This window comes from Nycticebus coucang, chromosome X (assembly GCF_027406575.1).
Source record: "Nycticebus coucang isolate mNycCou1 chromosome X, mNycCou1.pri, whole genome shotgun sequence".
NCBI classification, from domain to species: Eukaryota; Metazoa; Chordata; class Mammalia; order Primates; family Lorisidae; genus Nycticebus; species Nycticebus coucang.
Window position 1 is genome coordinate 52,112,295 of NC_069804.1, and position 17,049 is coordinate 52,129,343.

A 17,049-nucleotide genomic window follows, 5' to 3' on the forward strand; every position below is an offset into this window, starting at 1 on the left:
CTAGTTATGATATAGCAAGATGGCTTTTATAGTCTTAGCAGACTAAAACAGGCTGCCATAACAAAATACCACAGACTGGGTGGCTTAAATAACAAAAGTTTATTTTTTACAGTTCTAGAGCATGGGAAGTCCGAGATTGAGGTGCCAGCAGATTCAGTGTCTGGCGGAGCTCTTTGCCTAGCTTATAGACTACTGCCTTCTTAATGTATTCTCACATGGCCTTTCCTCTGTGACTCATCCTTCTGCCTTACCTTGTATAGCCATTGAATTACCAATTTGCTGATTCTGTTTCCTCAATATCTCTCAAAGTCATCCAGTTCTCTTCTCTATTAACTACAGCTCTAGTTCTAGCCCTTACTGGACGACTACAATAGCCCCTCACATCCATCTATATTCCATGTTTCCTTATTCTTGTCAGAGTAATCTTACTGAAGAGTAAATTTCACATATTTAAATCCTTCTGTGGCTCCCTATTGCCCATGGATAACTTCCAAGCTTTATAACATGACCCCTGCCTACCTTTCTAGCTTCACCTACTACCATTCTTACAACATATCAAACCACTTTCAGTTTTCTTCCCACTTCCTACAGAATTTTACTTTGTTCCTTCTGTTAATTTTGCCTGGCTTGGGTGGGGGAATCCTTTATTCTCACCCCTTTTACTTGGTCAACCCTAGCTTATTCATTCTCACTTCATGCAGGAAATCTTTCATTCATGCTGCCTCCCTGCCCCAGGTGTTCCTCCTCAGTGTTTGTAGCAGCGGTTCTCAACCTGTGTCTCGACCCACAGGAACTGTATTAAAGGACTGTTGCATTAGGAAGGTTGAGAACCACTGGTTTATAGAATATTCTCAGCATCTATCATTACATGATAGGATTGTTTTTAAACTATCTGTTTAGGCGAGTGTTTACTTCTTTTATGGAAACTAGTCAAATTCATTTTAGTGCCCAGAACAATGTTAGGTGTTTTTGGTGTAAAAAGAAAATTGGGTGTTTAAATGTTGATTGAATGACTGAAGATCTCGAAAGTTAAAGTGACTTTAAGATCAGACTCAGAGGTAACAAAATTGGTACTGGAAAACAAGTACCTCTTTTATTGCTTCATGCTATAGACCACTATTCCTCCTTGTACAGTATGTAAAACTAGGTGGGTACAATATTTATTGTGTAATTACTGATAAGTCACTTTAAGCTCATTTGTTTAATGAATACGATGATTAAATTTTGCTTTGTAAATCTAATTTTTACATATTGTATCCATGAGAGCCTATCTATAGTACAGGAACAGCTTGTATTAAATTAACATATTCACAGTCAAAACATTTCACTTGGGCCAGGCATGGTGACTTACATCTTTAATCCCAGCACTTTAAGAGGCTGAGGAGGAAGGATCACTTGAGCCCAGGAGTTCAGGTCCAGCTGGGCAACATAGTGAGATTCCCATCTCTACAAAAATAATGTTTAAAATTAGCCAGATGTGGTGGCACAAGCCTGTAGTCCCAGCTACTCAGGAGGCTAAGGTGGAAGGATCATTTGAGCCCAGGAGTTCCAGGTTATATGCGCTGTGATTTAACTATTGTACTCCAGCCTGGATGATAAAGCAAGACCCTGTCTCAAAAAGGTCACTTGAAAAAAATCAAAATAGGCTTTTAATAACTGTAATTTTATAGGTCAGTTAAAATAAAAACTTAATATCATAGATTTTAGGCATACTATTTTTTTTTTTTTTGTCCGGGGCTGGGTTTGAACCCACCACCTCTAGTATATAGGGTTGGCACCCCACTCTTTGAGCCCCAGGCATACTGTTTTAAAGATTATGTGAGCTATAGTTTATAACATCTAAAGATAGAAATGACCAAATGTGAAAAATTACATTTGTAGCTCAATAAGTGTTTGAATCAAATTTGTAGATGCAAACACTGATGTATTGTGATTCTTTTGCCTTCAGATTTTTCCATTTTCTGTAGCATACTGCCGAAATTAGAGTTTAGAAATTAAGATCTATACGTTGATTTGCAGAAGGATAGAGAAATACATTTCAGTCTGGGTACATTTCCAATTTCAGAATTGTTTTAAAAGTAGAAGTTTTTAATGTAAAACATCAAAAAAGGAAAAAGTGTCAGAAAGCTGAAATAGCATGAAGTTATTAAGGTAGCTAGATACATAGGATTATGAGTTTAATTTTTATATCCCCCTTTATCATTTTTTAAATAAATTCTTTTTTTTTTATTGTTGGGGATTCATTGAGGGTACAATAAGCCAGGTTACACTGATTGCAATTGTTAGGTAAAGTCCCTCTTGCAATCATGTCTTGCCCCCATAAAGTGTGACACACACCAAGGCCCAACCCACCTCCCTCCTTCCCTCTTTCTGTTTCCCCCCCATAACCATAATTGTCATTAATTGTCCTCATATCAAAATTGAGTACATAGGATTCATACTTCTCCATTCTTGTGATGCTTTACTAAGAATAATGTTTTCCACTTCCATCCAGGTTAATATGAAGGATGTAAAGTCTCCATTTTTTTTAATGGCTGAATAGTATTCCATGGTATACATATACCACAGCTTGTTAATCCATTCCTGGGTTGGTGGGCATTTAGGCTGTTTCCACATTTTGGCGATTGTAAATTGAGCTGCTATAAACAGTCTAGTACAAATCCTTATGATAAAAGGATTTTTTTCCTTCTGGGTAGATGCCCAGTAATGGGATTGCAGGATAAAATGGGAGGTCTAGCTTGAGTGCTTTGAGGTTTCTCCATACTTCCTTCCAGAAAGGTTGTACTAGTTTGCAGTCCCACCAACAGTGTAAAAGTGTTCCCTTCTCTCCACATCCACGCCAGCATCTGCAGTTTCGAGATTTTGTGATGTGGGCCATTCTCACTGGGGTTAGATGATATCTAAGGGTTGTTTTGATTTGCATTTCTCTAATATATAGAGATGATGAACATTTTTTCATGTGTTTGTTTGCCATTCGTCTGTCATCTTTAGAGAAAGTTCTATTCATGTCTCTTGCCCATTGATATATGGGATTGTTGGCTTTTTTCATGTGGATTAATTTGAGTTCTCTATAGATCCTAGTTATCAAGCTTTTGTCTGATTGAAAATATGCAAATATCCTTTCCCATTGTGTAGGTTGTCACCTTGCTTTGGTTATTGTCTCCTTAGCTGTACAGAAGCTTTTCAGTTTAATGAAGTCCCATTTGTTTATTTTTGTTGTTGTTGCAATTGCCATGGCAGTCTTCTTCATGAAGTCTTTCCCCAGGCCAATATCTTCCAGTGTTTTTCCTATGCTTTCTTGGAGGATTTTTATTGTTTCATGCCTTAAATTTAAGTCCTTTATCCATCTTGAATCAATTTTTGTGAGTGGGGAAAGGTGTGGGTCCAGTTTCAGTCTTTTACATGTAGACATCCAGTTCTCCCAACACCATTTATTGAATAGGGAGTCTTTCCCCCAAGGTATGTTCTTGTTTGGTTTATCAAAGATTAGGTGGTTGTAAAATGTTAGTTTCATTTCTTGGTTTTCAGTTTGATTCCAAGTGTCTATGTCTCTGTTTTTGTGCCAGTACCATGCTGTCTTAACCACTATGGCTTTGTAGTACAGACTAAAATCTGGTATGCTGATGCCCCCAGCTTTATTTTTGTTACAGAGAACTGCCTTAGCTATACAGGGTTTTTTCCGGTTCCATACAAAACGCAGAATCATTTTTTCCAAATCTTGAAAGTATGATGTTGGTATTTTGATAGGAATGGCATTGAATAGGTAGATTGCTTTGGGAAGTATAGACATTTTAACAATGTTGATTCTTCCCATCCATGAGCATGGTATGTTCTTCCATTTGTTAATATCCTCTGCTATTTCCTTTCTCAGGATTTCGTAATTTTCTTTATAGAGGTCCTTCACCTCCTTCGTTAGGTATATTCCTAGGTATTTCATTTTCTTTGAGACTATGGTGAAGGGAGTTGTGTCCTTAATTAGCTTCTCATCTTGACTGTTATTGGTGTACACAAAGGCTACTGACTTGTGGACATTGATTTTATATCCTGAAACATTATTGTATTTTTTGATGACTTCTAGGAGTCTTGTGGTTGAGTCTCTGGGGTTCTCTAAGTATAAGATCATGTCGTCAGCAAAGAGGGAGAGTTTGACCTCCTCTGCTCCCATTTGGATTCCCTTTATTTCCTTGTCTTGCCTAATTGTATTGGCTAGAACTTCCAGCACTATGTTGAATAGTAAAGGTGACAGAGGACAACCTTGTCTGGTTCCAGTTCTAAGAGGAAAAGCTTTCAGTTTGACTCCATTCAGTAAAATATTAGCTGTGGGTTTGTCATAGATAGCTTCAATCAGTTTAAGAAATGTGCCACCTATGCCTATACTCTTCAGTGTTGTAATTAGAAAAGGATGCTGGATTTTATCAAATGCTTTTTCTGCATCTATTGAGAGGATCATGTGATCTTTATTTTTGCCTCTGTTAATATGGTGGATAACGTTTATGGACTTGCGTATGTTAGACCAGCCTTGCATCCCTGGGATGAAGCCTACTTGATCATGATGAATGACTTTTTTGATGATAAGCTGTAATCTGTTGGCTAGGATTTTGTTGAGAATTTTCGCATCTATATTCATGAGTGAGATTGGTCTGAAATTCTCCTTTTTGTTTGGGTCTTTTCCTGGTTTTGGTATCAGGGTGATGTTTGCTTCATAGAATGTGTTGGGGAAGATTCCTTCTTCCTCAATTTTTTGGAATAATTTCTGCAGTACAGGAATAAGCTCTTCTTTGAAGGTTTGATAGAATTCTGGTGTGAAGCCATCTGGACCAGGGCATTTTTTGGTTGGAAGATTTTTTATTGTTTCTTTGATCTCAGTGCTTGAAATTGGTCTGTTCAGGAGCTCTATTTCTTCCTGGCTGAGTCTAGGGAGAGGGTGTGATTCCAAATATTGATCCATTTCTTTCACATTGTCAAATTTCTGGGCATAGAGTTTCTGGTAGTATTCAGAGACGATCTCTTGTATCTCTGTGGGATCAGTTGTTATTTCCCCTTTATCACTTCTGTTTGAGGTTACTAGAGATTTTACTTTTCTATTCCTCGTTAGTCTGGCCAATGTTTTATCTATTTTATTTATTTTTTCAAAAAACCAACTCCTTGTTTCATTAATTTTCTGAATGATTCTTTTGTTTTCAATTTCATTGATCTCTGATTTGATTTTGGATATTTCTTTTCTTCTACTGAGTTTAGGCTTACATTGTTCTTCTTTTTCCAATTCCATAAGATCTCTTGTGAGATTGTTGATGTGCTCTCTTTCTGTTTTTCGAATGTAGGCATCTGAAGCAATGAATTTTCCTCTCAAAACTGCTTTTGCAGTAGCCCACAGGTTTTGGTAGCTTGTGTCTTCATTGTTGTTATGCTCAAGGAAGTTAATGATTTCCTGTTTGATTTCTTCCTTCACCCATCTGTTATTCAACAGAATATTGTTTAATTTCCATTTCTTTGGGTGGAGTCGAGCATTTTTGTTAGAGTTGAGTTCCACCTTTAGTGCCTTATGGTGTGAGAAGATACAAGGTAAAATTTCAATTCTTTTGATTCTGTTGATATTTGTTTTGTGTCCCAGGATATGATCAATTTTGGAGGATGTTCCATGGAGTGATGAGAAGAATGTATACTCTTTATCTTTTGGATGGAGTGTTCTATATGCGTCTATCAAGCACAGTTGTTCTAGGGTCTCATTTAAGTCTCTTATATCCTTGTTTAATTTCTGTTTAGAGGATCTGTCCAGCTCTGTAAGAGGAGTGTTAAGGTCCCCTGTTATTATGGTATTATCAGATATCATATTGCTCAGACTGAGTAAGGTCTGTTTCAAGAATCTGGGAGCATTTAAATTGGGTGCATAAATATTTAGAATTGAAATGTCTTCTTGTTGTATTTTTCCCTTGACCAATATAAAGTGACCATCTTTGTCTTTTTTGACTTTAGTTGCTTTAAATCCACATGTATCTGAAAATAAGATTGCAACTCCTCTTTTCTTCTGAATTCCATTTGCCTGAAAAATTGTCTTCCAACCCTTGACTTGGAGCTTTAATTTGTCTTTTGAAGCCAGGTGTGTTTCTTGCAGACAGCAAATGGATGGCTTGTGTTTTTTAATCCAGTCAACCAATCTATGTCTCTTCAGTGAGGAATTCAAGCCATTAACATTTATTGAGATAATTGATAAGTGTGGTAGTATTCTATTCGTCTTATTTTGTGTGAGTCCATTGCTTAGTTTTATCTTTTGCATTGGTGTGGACGTTAGGTTCTGTCCTTTAATTTCTGAGTTCTTGCTTTGCTGCTGATCCATTGTGGTGGTCAGTGTGCAGAACAGGTTGAAATATTTCCTGTAGAGCTGGTCTTGTTGTGGCGGATTTCCTCAATGTTTGTATATCCGTAAATGATTTGATTTCTCCGTCAATTTTGAAGCTTAGCTTAGCAGGGTACAGAATTCTGGGCTGGAAATTGTTCTGTTTAAGTAGATTAAAGGTAGATGACCATCGTCTTCTTGCTTGGAAAGTTTCATTAGAGAAGTCTGCGGTCACTCTGATGGATTTGCCCCTGTAGGTCAACTGGTGCTTAACTCTTGGCAGCTTGCAGAATCTTTTCTTTTGTCTTGACTTTGGACAGGTTCATCACAATGTGTCTTGGAGAAGCTCGGTTAGAGTTGAGGTGACCTGGGGTCCGATAGCCCTGTGAAAGCAGTGTGTCCGAATCTTTGGTGATATTTGGGAAATTTTCTTTTATAATATTCTCTAGTATGGCTTCCATTCCTCTGGGGTATTCTTCTTCCCCTTCTGGAATTCCTATAACTCGTATGTTGGAACGCTTCATAAAGTCCCATAATTCTGACAGGGAACGTTCTGCTTTCTCTCTCTTCTTTTCTGCCTCTTTTACTATCTGATTTATCTCAAAAACTTTGTCTTCTACCTCAGAAATTCTTTCTTCTGTATGGTCTAACCTGTTGCTGATACTTTCCATTGCATCTTTAAGTTCCCTAATTGACTGCTTCAGTTCCTTCAGCTCTGCTATATCCTTTCTGTATTCTTCGTATCGTTCATCTCTTTATTTGATTCTGTTTTTGGATTTCCTTTTGGTTATTTTCCACTTTATTAGCAGTTTCCTTCATTGTTTCAATCATTTCTTTCATTGTTTGCAAGATAGGTATTCTAAATTCCCTTTCTGTCATTCCTAACATTTCTTTATAGGTGGAATCCTCTGCAGTAGCTACCTCATGGTCCCTTGGCGGGGTTGTTCTGGACTGGTTCTTCATGTTGCCTGGAGTTTTCTGCTGATTCTTCCTCATGAGTGATTTCTTTTATCTGTTTCCTTGCCCTAATTTTCCTTTCACTTCCTCTTGCTCTTTAAGTTCTCGTGCCTGTGGACTAAGGGTTACAGGACCAGAAGGGTGAGAAGGTTGAATAGCAAAAAAGGGATGAAGGAAAGGAGGACGGAGTAATAAGAAAAAAAAAGAAAAAAAGAGAAAGGAGAGGGGGTGGGTAAAAGGAATATTGAGAAAAAGAAGAGTGGCACAGAAAGAGGGAGACAGAGCAATATAGGTGTACAGTAGGGTACTTTGATACAACCTTAAAAAAAAAAACACCTTCTGGGGGTGCCCAGTTGGGTGGTTCCCTTGAGGTCAGCAGCTCTTTGCTAACCTGATCAGACACAGTACCCCACCTCCACCAAGTAGAGAGGAAAGACAAAAATGCTATAAATCAAACCAAAACAAGCAAATAGAAAACTTTATGGGATAAAATTGGGTGGAAAACCAAATAATAGCGGTGGAAACACTAACAAAAATGACGTTCTAATTATTGAAATAGGCAGCAATGGGAAATTATAAGTAAACTAGAAAAATTGAGAAAGAAAAAGGATCTGTATGGAAAAGATCCATAGGAAAAGGTTGAACTTAAAAAACAAAACAACAATCTACAACATCAAGATAAACAAACAAAAAAAAACAACCAAACCAACAACAACAACAAAGAAAAACACAACCAAAAACAAAGCATTATGTATATGTTATTGTATATTGTCTGGGCAACACATGGTCTTCTGGGGTATGAGATTTTAATCACAGTTCTGATACAACTGGAGGCTGCTAGTTTCTCAAACCCCAGCAGGTAGACACCCTAAATCTCTCTTCAGCCCACTTAAAAGGCTCTTTGAACTTGTTCACTTGCTGAGCAGAAGCTTTCCCAGGGAAGTGCTTGTCGCTGGAATCACTGCTGAAGTGGCTATCCACTTACCCTGTGTGCCAAAACTGGTCTCCCTCTGCCCCCGTGGGTTAGGGCTGCAAGGCGGCTCAGACCCCGCCCTTAGGGTACTTGGTCGCTGGGTTACCAGCTCCCACCCAATTCTAGCTCTGCGACCCTGAGGGCGGAGCTTGCCGGGGCACATCGCTCACAATGGCTGCCTGTGACCCAGAGCCAAACACTATTAGCTCCGTCTGGCTCAGCGGCTCAGACTGGGGCCCTAGACAAAGGCCAAAGTTCTCCGCACTCCCGCTCAGGCTCTCCCCAAGGCAGTTCAGCTGAGTGCCAAGTCCAAAGACACCAAAACAGTTGACAGGTAAGACCTTTCTGGTTTGCATTCTCGCTGCTACTGAACTTAAACAGTTGCGGGCGGGTTTAGACGGATTGAACACACGCGACCACTTGCCGGTTTTCCACTATTTTAGTCCTCCTCTTGGGGTCCAGAAGTCTCTCGCTGACTCCCTGTATCCTCTCAGGGGTGATGATAGGCAGATCCCACCAGCCAGAGATGCCTGGAGTTCTATCTCCCCAGAGTCACGGTGCCCAGATGCAAGGAAGCTGTTACTCGGCTGTCATTTTGCTCCGCCTCCTTTTAAATAAATTCTTGACCCTGGTACTCCACAAAGCTTAGTAAATATTTTAGTTATGTAAATTCCAAATAAGCTAAAAGCCTATTGACAGTAGCAGTGATGATGTGGGTGTTACCAGGGTTAAATTACAAAAAGACTCAAACCATAGAGTCACAGAGGCTGCCCTTTTAGTTTTGCATGCCCAGAAATACAGTTTGATAATGAAAATAGAGTAGATTATCTCCTGGGAGGTATGTATGTTAACCAAGATTGTAAGTTTTATGTTATAATGAAAGCTTTAGTTGCCAAAGGAATCATATACTTGAGTCTTCCAGGTGCATATCTTTTTCCTATAGATATGTCATACACTATGCTAATAATTTTAATTTTTAATTACTAAGGCCCTTCCCCCCCGTGTAACCACAATGCCATTATCACATCTAACAATATGAAAAATTCCTTAATATCATCTAATATGATGTGTGTGTGTATTTCCTTGATTGTCTCAAAAAAGGTATATTTACATTTGATGTATTTGAAATAGCATCCAAACAATGTCCATAACATTGTATTTGGTGGGTATGTCCTTCAGTCTTTGTAAGTTTCCTCTTCCTTTTTTCGCCCTTATGCCTTTATTAGGAGAAAAAAAAATCCTGTTTATTTTCTTACTACATTGCAAAGTCAGTGAGACTAGTAACTTAATCTTTATTTTTCACTTAACAGAAGCAAATTAACTTACATTTTAGCACTAAGAACTGTGCCTGGCCCCCGTAGGCACTTAATTGATATTTATTGAATAATGTTAATAATACTAAAGGTCTATATTTTATCCCTGCAGATTGATCTAAAAGACTACATGTTCAGTGGACTGAAGGATGAAACAGTAGGTCGCTTGCCTGGGAAAGTGGCAGGACAACAGTTTCTCATTCAAGACTGTGAGAACTGTAACATCTATATTTTTGATCACTCGGCTACAATTACCATTGATGACTGTACTAACTGCATAATTTTTCTGGGACCTGTGAGAGGCAGTGTGTTTTTCCGGAATTGCAGAGATTGTAAGTGCACCTTAGCCTGCCAACAATTTCGTGTGCGGGATTGTAAAAAGCTGGAAGTCTTTTTGTGCTGTGCCACTCAACCCATTATTGAGTCTTCCACAAATATCAAGTTTGGCTGTTTCCAATGGTACTACCCTGAATTAGCTTTTCAGTTCAAGGATGCAGGGCTAAGTATCTTCAATAATTCATGGAGTAACATTCATGACTTTACACCTGTGTCAGGAGAGCTCAACTGGAGCCTTCTTCCAGAAGACGCAGTGGTTCAGGACTATGTTCCTGTTCCTGAAGAGTTCAAAGCTGTCCGTGTTTCCACAGAAGCCAATAGAAGCATTGTTCCAATATCTCACGGTCAGAGACAGAAGAGCAGTGATGAATCATGCTTGGTGGTATTATTTGCTGGTGATTATACTATTGCAAATGCCAGGAAACTAATTGATGAGGTAAGGAAAAAGAGAAGCAAAAAAATAGACATACATCTAGATAAATCTACATCTATATACATCTACATACCACTCTGGAGAACTTCTATTCTTTTCAAATTGTCTATTAAAAATAGTGGCAGACTTCAAGTTATTGTTCTGTGCACCTTCCTACGCCATTAGATGTGTCTGTCAGCCAATTGCTTGTGCCTCAAGATACTTTCCCAAAGAAACTTTAAAAAATTATAATTCAATTCAGTAAGCATTTATTAAGCACCAATTACATGCAAGTTACTCTGTTACTATATTTCATTGATTATAGTATGCAGTTTGTTTTCCACATTTTTGCTTCTCTGAAACGCATCTTATAATTGATGGCAACTTAGAAATGAAGAAATACAGTATATGCTGGAGATGGAGATACATAGACAAAATTCTCTGCCCTCAAAGAGTTTACATTCTTTATAATAATTGATTGCCAAGCACACACTTGTAATCCAGCACTTTGGGACACTGAAGTCAGAGGATCACTTGAAGCCAGGAATTTGAAACCAGCCTAGCAACATAGTGAGATCCTATCCTTACAAAGAAATTTTTAAAACATGCTGAATGCAGTGGTGCACACCTGTAGTCCTAGCTACATGGAAGGCTGAGGTAGGATGATCCCTTGAGCCCAGCAGTTTGAGGCTGCAGGGATGTATGATTACACCACTGTACTCTAGCCTGGACAACAGAGCAAGACTCTGTGTCTAAAAAAAAAAAAAAATATGTGAATGAATAATTTCCAGAGAAGCTCACAGAAGTAATACTACATAGTAAAGCATGGCCTTTTCAAATTATTTAGTGGGGAAATTTCTTTGGAGTTCTAACTGGTTAGGGGTAGAAAAGACAATTTAAGAGCACAACTTCTGAACCCTGTTACTGTGAAATCAGTCTCCACAGTGCAGTCTTTATTTTTGTTTGCCTTATTGCCATAGAGGGGAGGTTGGTGATCATGGAAGAGTAAGATAGGAGCTGGGTTACCAAAGGTTGTAGGCTCATGAGGAACAGCTCTTGATGAGTTCATGAGTAGAGAAGGATTCTTTGGGCAGCCACTTCTGCTTGATAAATAATTGAGGATATAGAAGTTAGGGACTCAGGAAGCAGTAGTTTCTTCCTTTGTTGGTGGGTGTTCCAGTAGGAAGCCAGCAATAGGATGTATTAATCATCCATTAAGCAGGTGTGCTTCAGAAGGACTCTGTTTGAACTTCAAAAAAATGAAACTTCCAGAAATGGCTCCATTCATAATAGCCAAGTTGTGGGAGCACCCTAAGTGCCCATCAACCCATGACTGGATCAACAAACTGTGGTATATGTATACCATGGAATATTATGCAGCCATTAAAAAAGATGGAGACTTTACATCTTTTACATTTACCTGGATGGAGTTGAAATACATTCTTCTTAGTAAAGTATCACAAGAATGGGAAGATGAATATCCAATGTACTCCATACTAATATGAAATCAATATATAATTACATGTTCGGCTCGACACCTGTAGCACAGTGGTTATGGCACCAGCCACATACACCGAGGCTGGCAGGTTCGAACCCAGCCCACGCCAGCTAAAAAACAATGACAATTAGCCGGGCATTGTGGTGGGCGCCTGTAGTCCCAGCTACTTGGGAGGCTGAGGCAAGAGAATCGCTTAAGCCCAGGAGTTGGAGGTTGCTGTGAGCTGTGTGAGGCCACGGCACTCTACCGAGGGCCATAAAGTGAGACTCTGTTTCTACAAAACAAAACAAAACAAACAAAAAAAACAATGACAACTGCAACAAAAAATAGCCAGGCATTGTGACAGGCACCTGTAGTCCCAGCCAAGTGGGAGGCTGAGGCAAGAGAATCACTTAACCCCAAGAGTTTGAGGTTGCTATGAGCTGTGACACCACGGCACCCTACCAAGGGTGAAAATAGTGAGACTCTCACTCAAAAAGAAAAAAACAATTACATGTTCCTAAGAACAATAAAACACTATTATAGTCCAGTTTGGGGGTAGAGGGAAGCAGGAGAGGGGAGGACGTATAGCGGAGGGAGGGCATGTGGCCGGATCTCACCTAATGTGCACATTGTGAGGGTGTATATCATGCTCTCTGGGTGAAGGGCTCTTCTACAAATGGAACTTTGCCCTGGAAGTGAGAACAATGTAACCTAAATATTGTACCCTCATATTAATTTGAATAAAGTTTAAAAAATAAAAAGAAACTCCCAGAAATGGAGAAATGAACAGAAAACTCATCAAGTCTCTTTTTTTAAGAGTTAAAACATGTCAAAAGAAATCATTTTAGGAAAAAAATTAAAAATGACTACCTCTCTATAGCTATACATTCTACAGTGCAGAAAACCCATGTCTGGAGTTTTCATTCTGAAGGTTCCCTGTTAAATTAAATTTGTATCTTCTTCCTCCTACTAAAAAATAAAAAAAGAAAAACCATGTCTGAAATCTACAAAGTATATCTGAGGTTTTCAAAACAACAGAAGCCAAAGTATAATTTTAAGACTTTGGTATTTTCTTTTTTTCTATGCTAGTCTGATGAAAGCATACTATGAATCTGGTGAGATAACAGAAAAACGTGCTTCTGTTTTTTGTGCTATTTAATCACATGTTAATCTAACATCTGAGGGGTATTTGCATTATACTGTGCAGTGATTTCTTTTTAAATCTATATACAATTTCAAAAGATGTAATTATTTAGGTTAAACTCTTTTTGGTAGAGTCAAATCAAACAGTCTTTCTTCATGAATCATCAGTGTTCTTAATCTTTTAATCTTTAGTATCTGGTCTGTGAAGTGGCAATGTTGTGGGTCCCTGAAAGGAATACAATCAAGAAGAGTAATGTTCTTTAGATGTCCTCTGGAATGCAAAATAAAAATCCAAAATAAATAGTAGGCAGTGCCCGTAGCTCAGTGGGTAGGGTGCTGGCCACATACGCTGAGGCTGGTGTGTTTGAACCCAGCCTGGGCTAGCTAAAACAATGACAACAGCAACAACAACAACAACAAAAAAAAAAAATAGCTGGGCATTGTGGCAGGCGCCTGTAGTCCCAGCTACTTGGGAGGCTGAGGCAAGAGAATCGCTTGAGCCCAAGAGATTGAGGTTGCTGTGAGCTGTGATGCCATGGCACTCTACCCAGGGTGACAGCTTGAGATTCTCTCTCAAAAAAAAAAAAATCCTATGGTAGTAGTAATAATAATAATAATGATAGCTAACACACAGTGTTTACTGCATGTCAGGCACTGTTATAAGGAATTTAAATGCATTAACTCACTACTCAAAAATCCCCTATGAAATGTATCATTATTTTCCATTGTATAGATATAGAAAATGAACTGTAGTGAGGGTAACAACCTTGCAAAAGGTCACTCAGTTGGTAAACAGCAGAACCATAATTCAAATCCAGGCAGTCTGGCTATGTAGGCCACAGTCTCAACTCATATTATTATGTTGTCTCAGTGGTGTAGGAAAACCTGGTAGAGTAGGACCTAAAGCATGTGGATTCAAGGGCTCTCTAGCCTAGGGACTCCTTGGCTAGAATTATCCTAATTTTGGAAGAATCAAGGAATGAAAAGAGAACAAAAATAAATGAAAATGCTGAGTACATATGAAGACGGCATCAAAAGATGCTGAAAGACAAAAGATTTACATATTATGGTAAGAGTAATTACATTTTTTAAAAATGAAATGCATTTCCCAGGGAAATATGTATAGAGACTAGTTAATTCCAAGATGAAAATAAAACTTGAGCATTTCTCATATCATAACACAAATAGTTTAGACTGGAACTGTGATTGCTAACTCTAGTTTTGTTAAACCCCAGGAGTATCATAGAATTTTGTTTCACATTGTTTTTATAAATTAAACATAATGGTTTTTTGAGATAGGAAGTGTAAAATTTGTCAGGGTGGGAAGTCCAGAAAGGCCTGAGTAAAGCAGACAGAACATTCGTTAGAAAGTCAAGAAAAGTTACTGAGCCTTGATTTTCTCACCTAAAAATCAGATTTCCTGCTTGCTGTTTCCTACATCGTAGACATGTACAGGATAAATTAGAATAAAAGTAATTTGGATTGTTTGGGAGTATTTCATAATTTAAGTTAGATAATTATGACTGTTTCCAAGTCTTTAAAAGTAGAATTTTCATGAAGTCTCTTCAAATATCTGTAGTGAAATATTAAAAAAAAGTTTCATAATTTGTTTTAGATAATGATATTTGGAATTAATCATTGTAATCTTCTCAGTTTGTGTCTGAGTATAGAATGAGAGATTAGTAATCTAGAAAATAAGAAACAAGAGGTAGGATTGTTTCTGATATTTTAAGTAACTTTACAGTCACCATCCAACAGTGATGTCCATGTAATTTTCTGCAATTTTTAAATGTATTTTTCTTTTTTCTGAGGCAGCATTGAGTGAGGGTCCTGAACTAGGATTTGAGTTTAATCCGATTTGATGGAGTGATGTAGAATAATGTAGCCATAGGATGAAATACTATCTGCCAGTAAAATTGATTTTATTATGGAATAGCTGGAAAATGTCACAAGTAAGTGAAAATTTGTAAAATGTTATGTAATTGTTTCTTTAAAAAAGTAGACAGAGTCTGGAAAGTTATATATATTAAAATGTTAACAGTTGTGGTTATTCTCAGTTGATTAAGAGCAGGGTTTTCTCTTTTTTTGTAGTTCTATGGATTTTACAATGAGCATGTATTATTTTTGTAATAGAGGAAAAAGAAAACTGAGAGGGTAAAAGGAAGTATACCTATATGGTAGTGGCATCTTTGAGTTGTAGCACCTTCATTGATATTTCTTTGTTTCTATTTTTTTTATTTTTCAAATATTCTATGTTGAGAATATATGTTACTTTTTATCATTAAAAACCTAGTAAGATTTGCTTAAAAATTAAGTAGTTGGAATGGCTTTGCTTTTTTAAAACTACCTTCATAATTACTTTTAAAATTAATATTTACTCATTGTAGAAAACTACAGAAATAAAAAAGAGTAAAAATAAGTTTAAAACCCCCACATATAGTTGTACTGTACTTTATTCAAAAGTCTTTTTGGGAATAATTTTTTAATTTATTTACAACCAGATTAAATTAGTTTGAATCACAACTCTGTCACTTAATAGTTATATAACCTAGTTTCTTAATCACTCTGTGCCTTAGTTTTCTCATCTGTACGATAAGGGTAATAATACTTCATAAGAGTTAAGTGTATTATACATGTAAAGTGCATAACACTGCCTGCCTCACATAGGAAGTGTGCCATAAATGTGATCTATCATATTGTTCTAAACTATAAAAATTGGTATTATGCCTTTTAAAATTAACATTATTACCTAAGCTTTTCTGTCTTTTTTATTTTTTTATTTTTATTTTTTTAATTTTTTTATTAAATCATAACTGTATACAATGATATGATTATGGGGCATCATACACTCACTTCATAAACCATTTGACACATTTTTATCGCAGTGGTTAACATAGCCTTTCCGGCGTTATCTCAGTTACTGTGCCAAAGCATTTACATTCTACATTTACCAAGTTTCGCAAATACCCCTGTAATATGCACCACAGGTGTGATCCCACCGATTCCCCTCCCTCTACCCACCCCCCCCTTTCCCACTTCCCCCTATTGTTAAGTTGTAGCTGGGTTATAGCTTTCATGTGAGAGTCCCAAATTAGTTTCATAGTAGGGCTGTGTACATTGGGTATTTTTTCTTCCATTCTTGGGATACTTTACTAAGAAGAATATGTTCCAGTTCCATCCATGTAAACATGAAAGAGGTAAAGTCTCCATCTTTCTTTAAGGCTGCATAGTATTCCATGGTATACATATACCACAATTTATTAATCCATTCGTGGATCGATGGGCACTTGGGCTTTTTCCATGACTTAGCTATTACGAATTGGGCTGCAATAAACATTCTGGTACAAATATCTTTGTTATGTTGTGATTTTTGGTCTTCTGGGTATATGCCCAGCAGAGGAATTACAGGATTGAATGGCAAATCTATTTTTAGATCTCTGAGTGTTCTCCATATATCTTTCCAAAAGGAATGTATTAATTTGCATTCCCACCAGCAGTGCAGAAGTGTTCCCTTTTCTCCGCATCCACGCCAACATCTCTGGTCTTGAGATTTTGTGATATAGGCTAGTCTCATTGGAGTTAGATGATATCTCAAAGTAGTTTTGATTTGCATTTCTCTGATGATTAAAGATGATGAGCATTTTTTCATATGTCTGAAGGCCGTGCGCCTGTCTTCTTCAGAGAAGTTTCTCTTCAAATCCCTTGCCCAGCCTGCGATGGGATCCCTTGTTTTTTTCTTGCTGATGCGTTTGAGTTCTCTGTGGATTCTGGTTATTAAACCTTTGTCAGAGTTATACCCTGCAAATATCTTCTCCCATTCTGAGGGCTGTCTGCTTGCTCTGCTTACTGTGTTCTTAGCTGTGCAGAAGCTTTTTAGTTTGATCAAGTCCCAGTATTAAAGCTCCACTGTCATATTTTAAAGATCTTGAAAAAACATTACTTCGTTTTATATGGAATCAGAAAAAACCTCGAATAGCCAAGACATTACTCAGAAATAAAAACAAAACAGGAGGAATCACACTACCAGACCTCAGACTTTACTACAAATCGATAGTGATCAAAACAGCATGGTATTGGCACAAAAACAGAGAAGTAGATATC

The 17,049-nt window shown here is 37.6% G+C and overlaps 1 protein-coding gene across 1 annotated transcript in view; it reads left to right on the forward strand.

Moving 5' to 3' along the window:
* The window catches only part of RP2 (RP2 activator of ARL3 GTPase), a 74,902-nt gene that overhangs the window by 23,406 nt on the left and 34,447 nt on the right, over nucleotides 1-17,049 (forward strand). Inside the window, exon 2 of the mRNA XM_053580867.1 lies at nucleotides 9,690-10,349. Coding sequence (XP_053436842.1) covers nucleotides 9,690-10,349 — 660 coding nt within the window. The remainder of the gene's footprint in view (nucleotides 1-9,689; nucleotides 10,350-17,049) is intronic.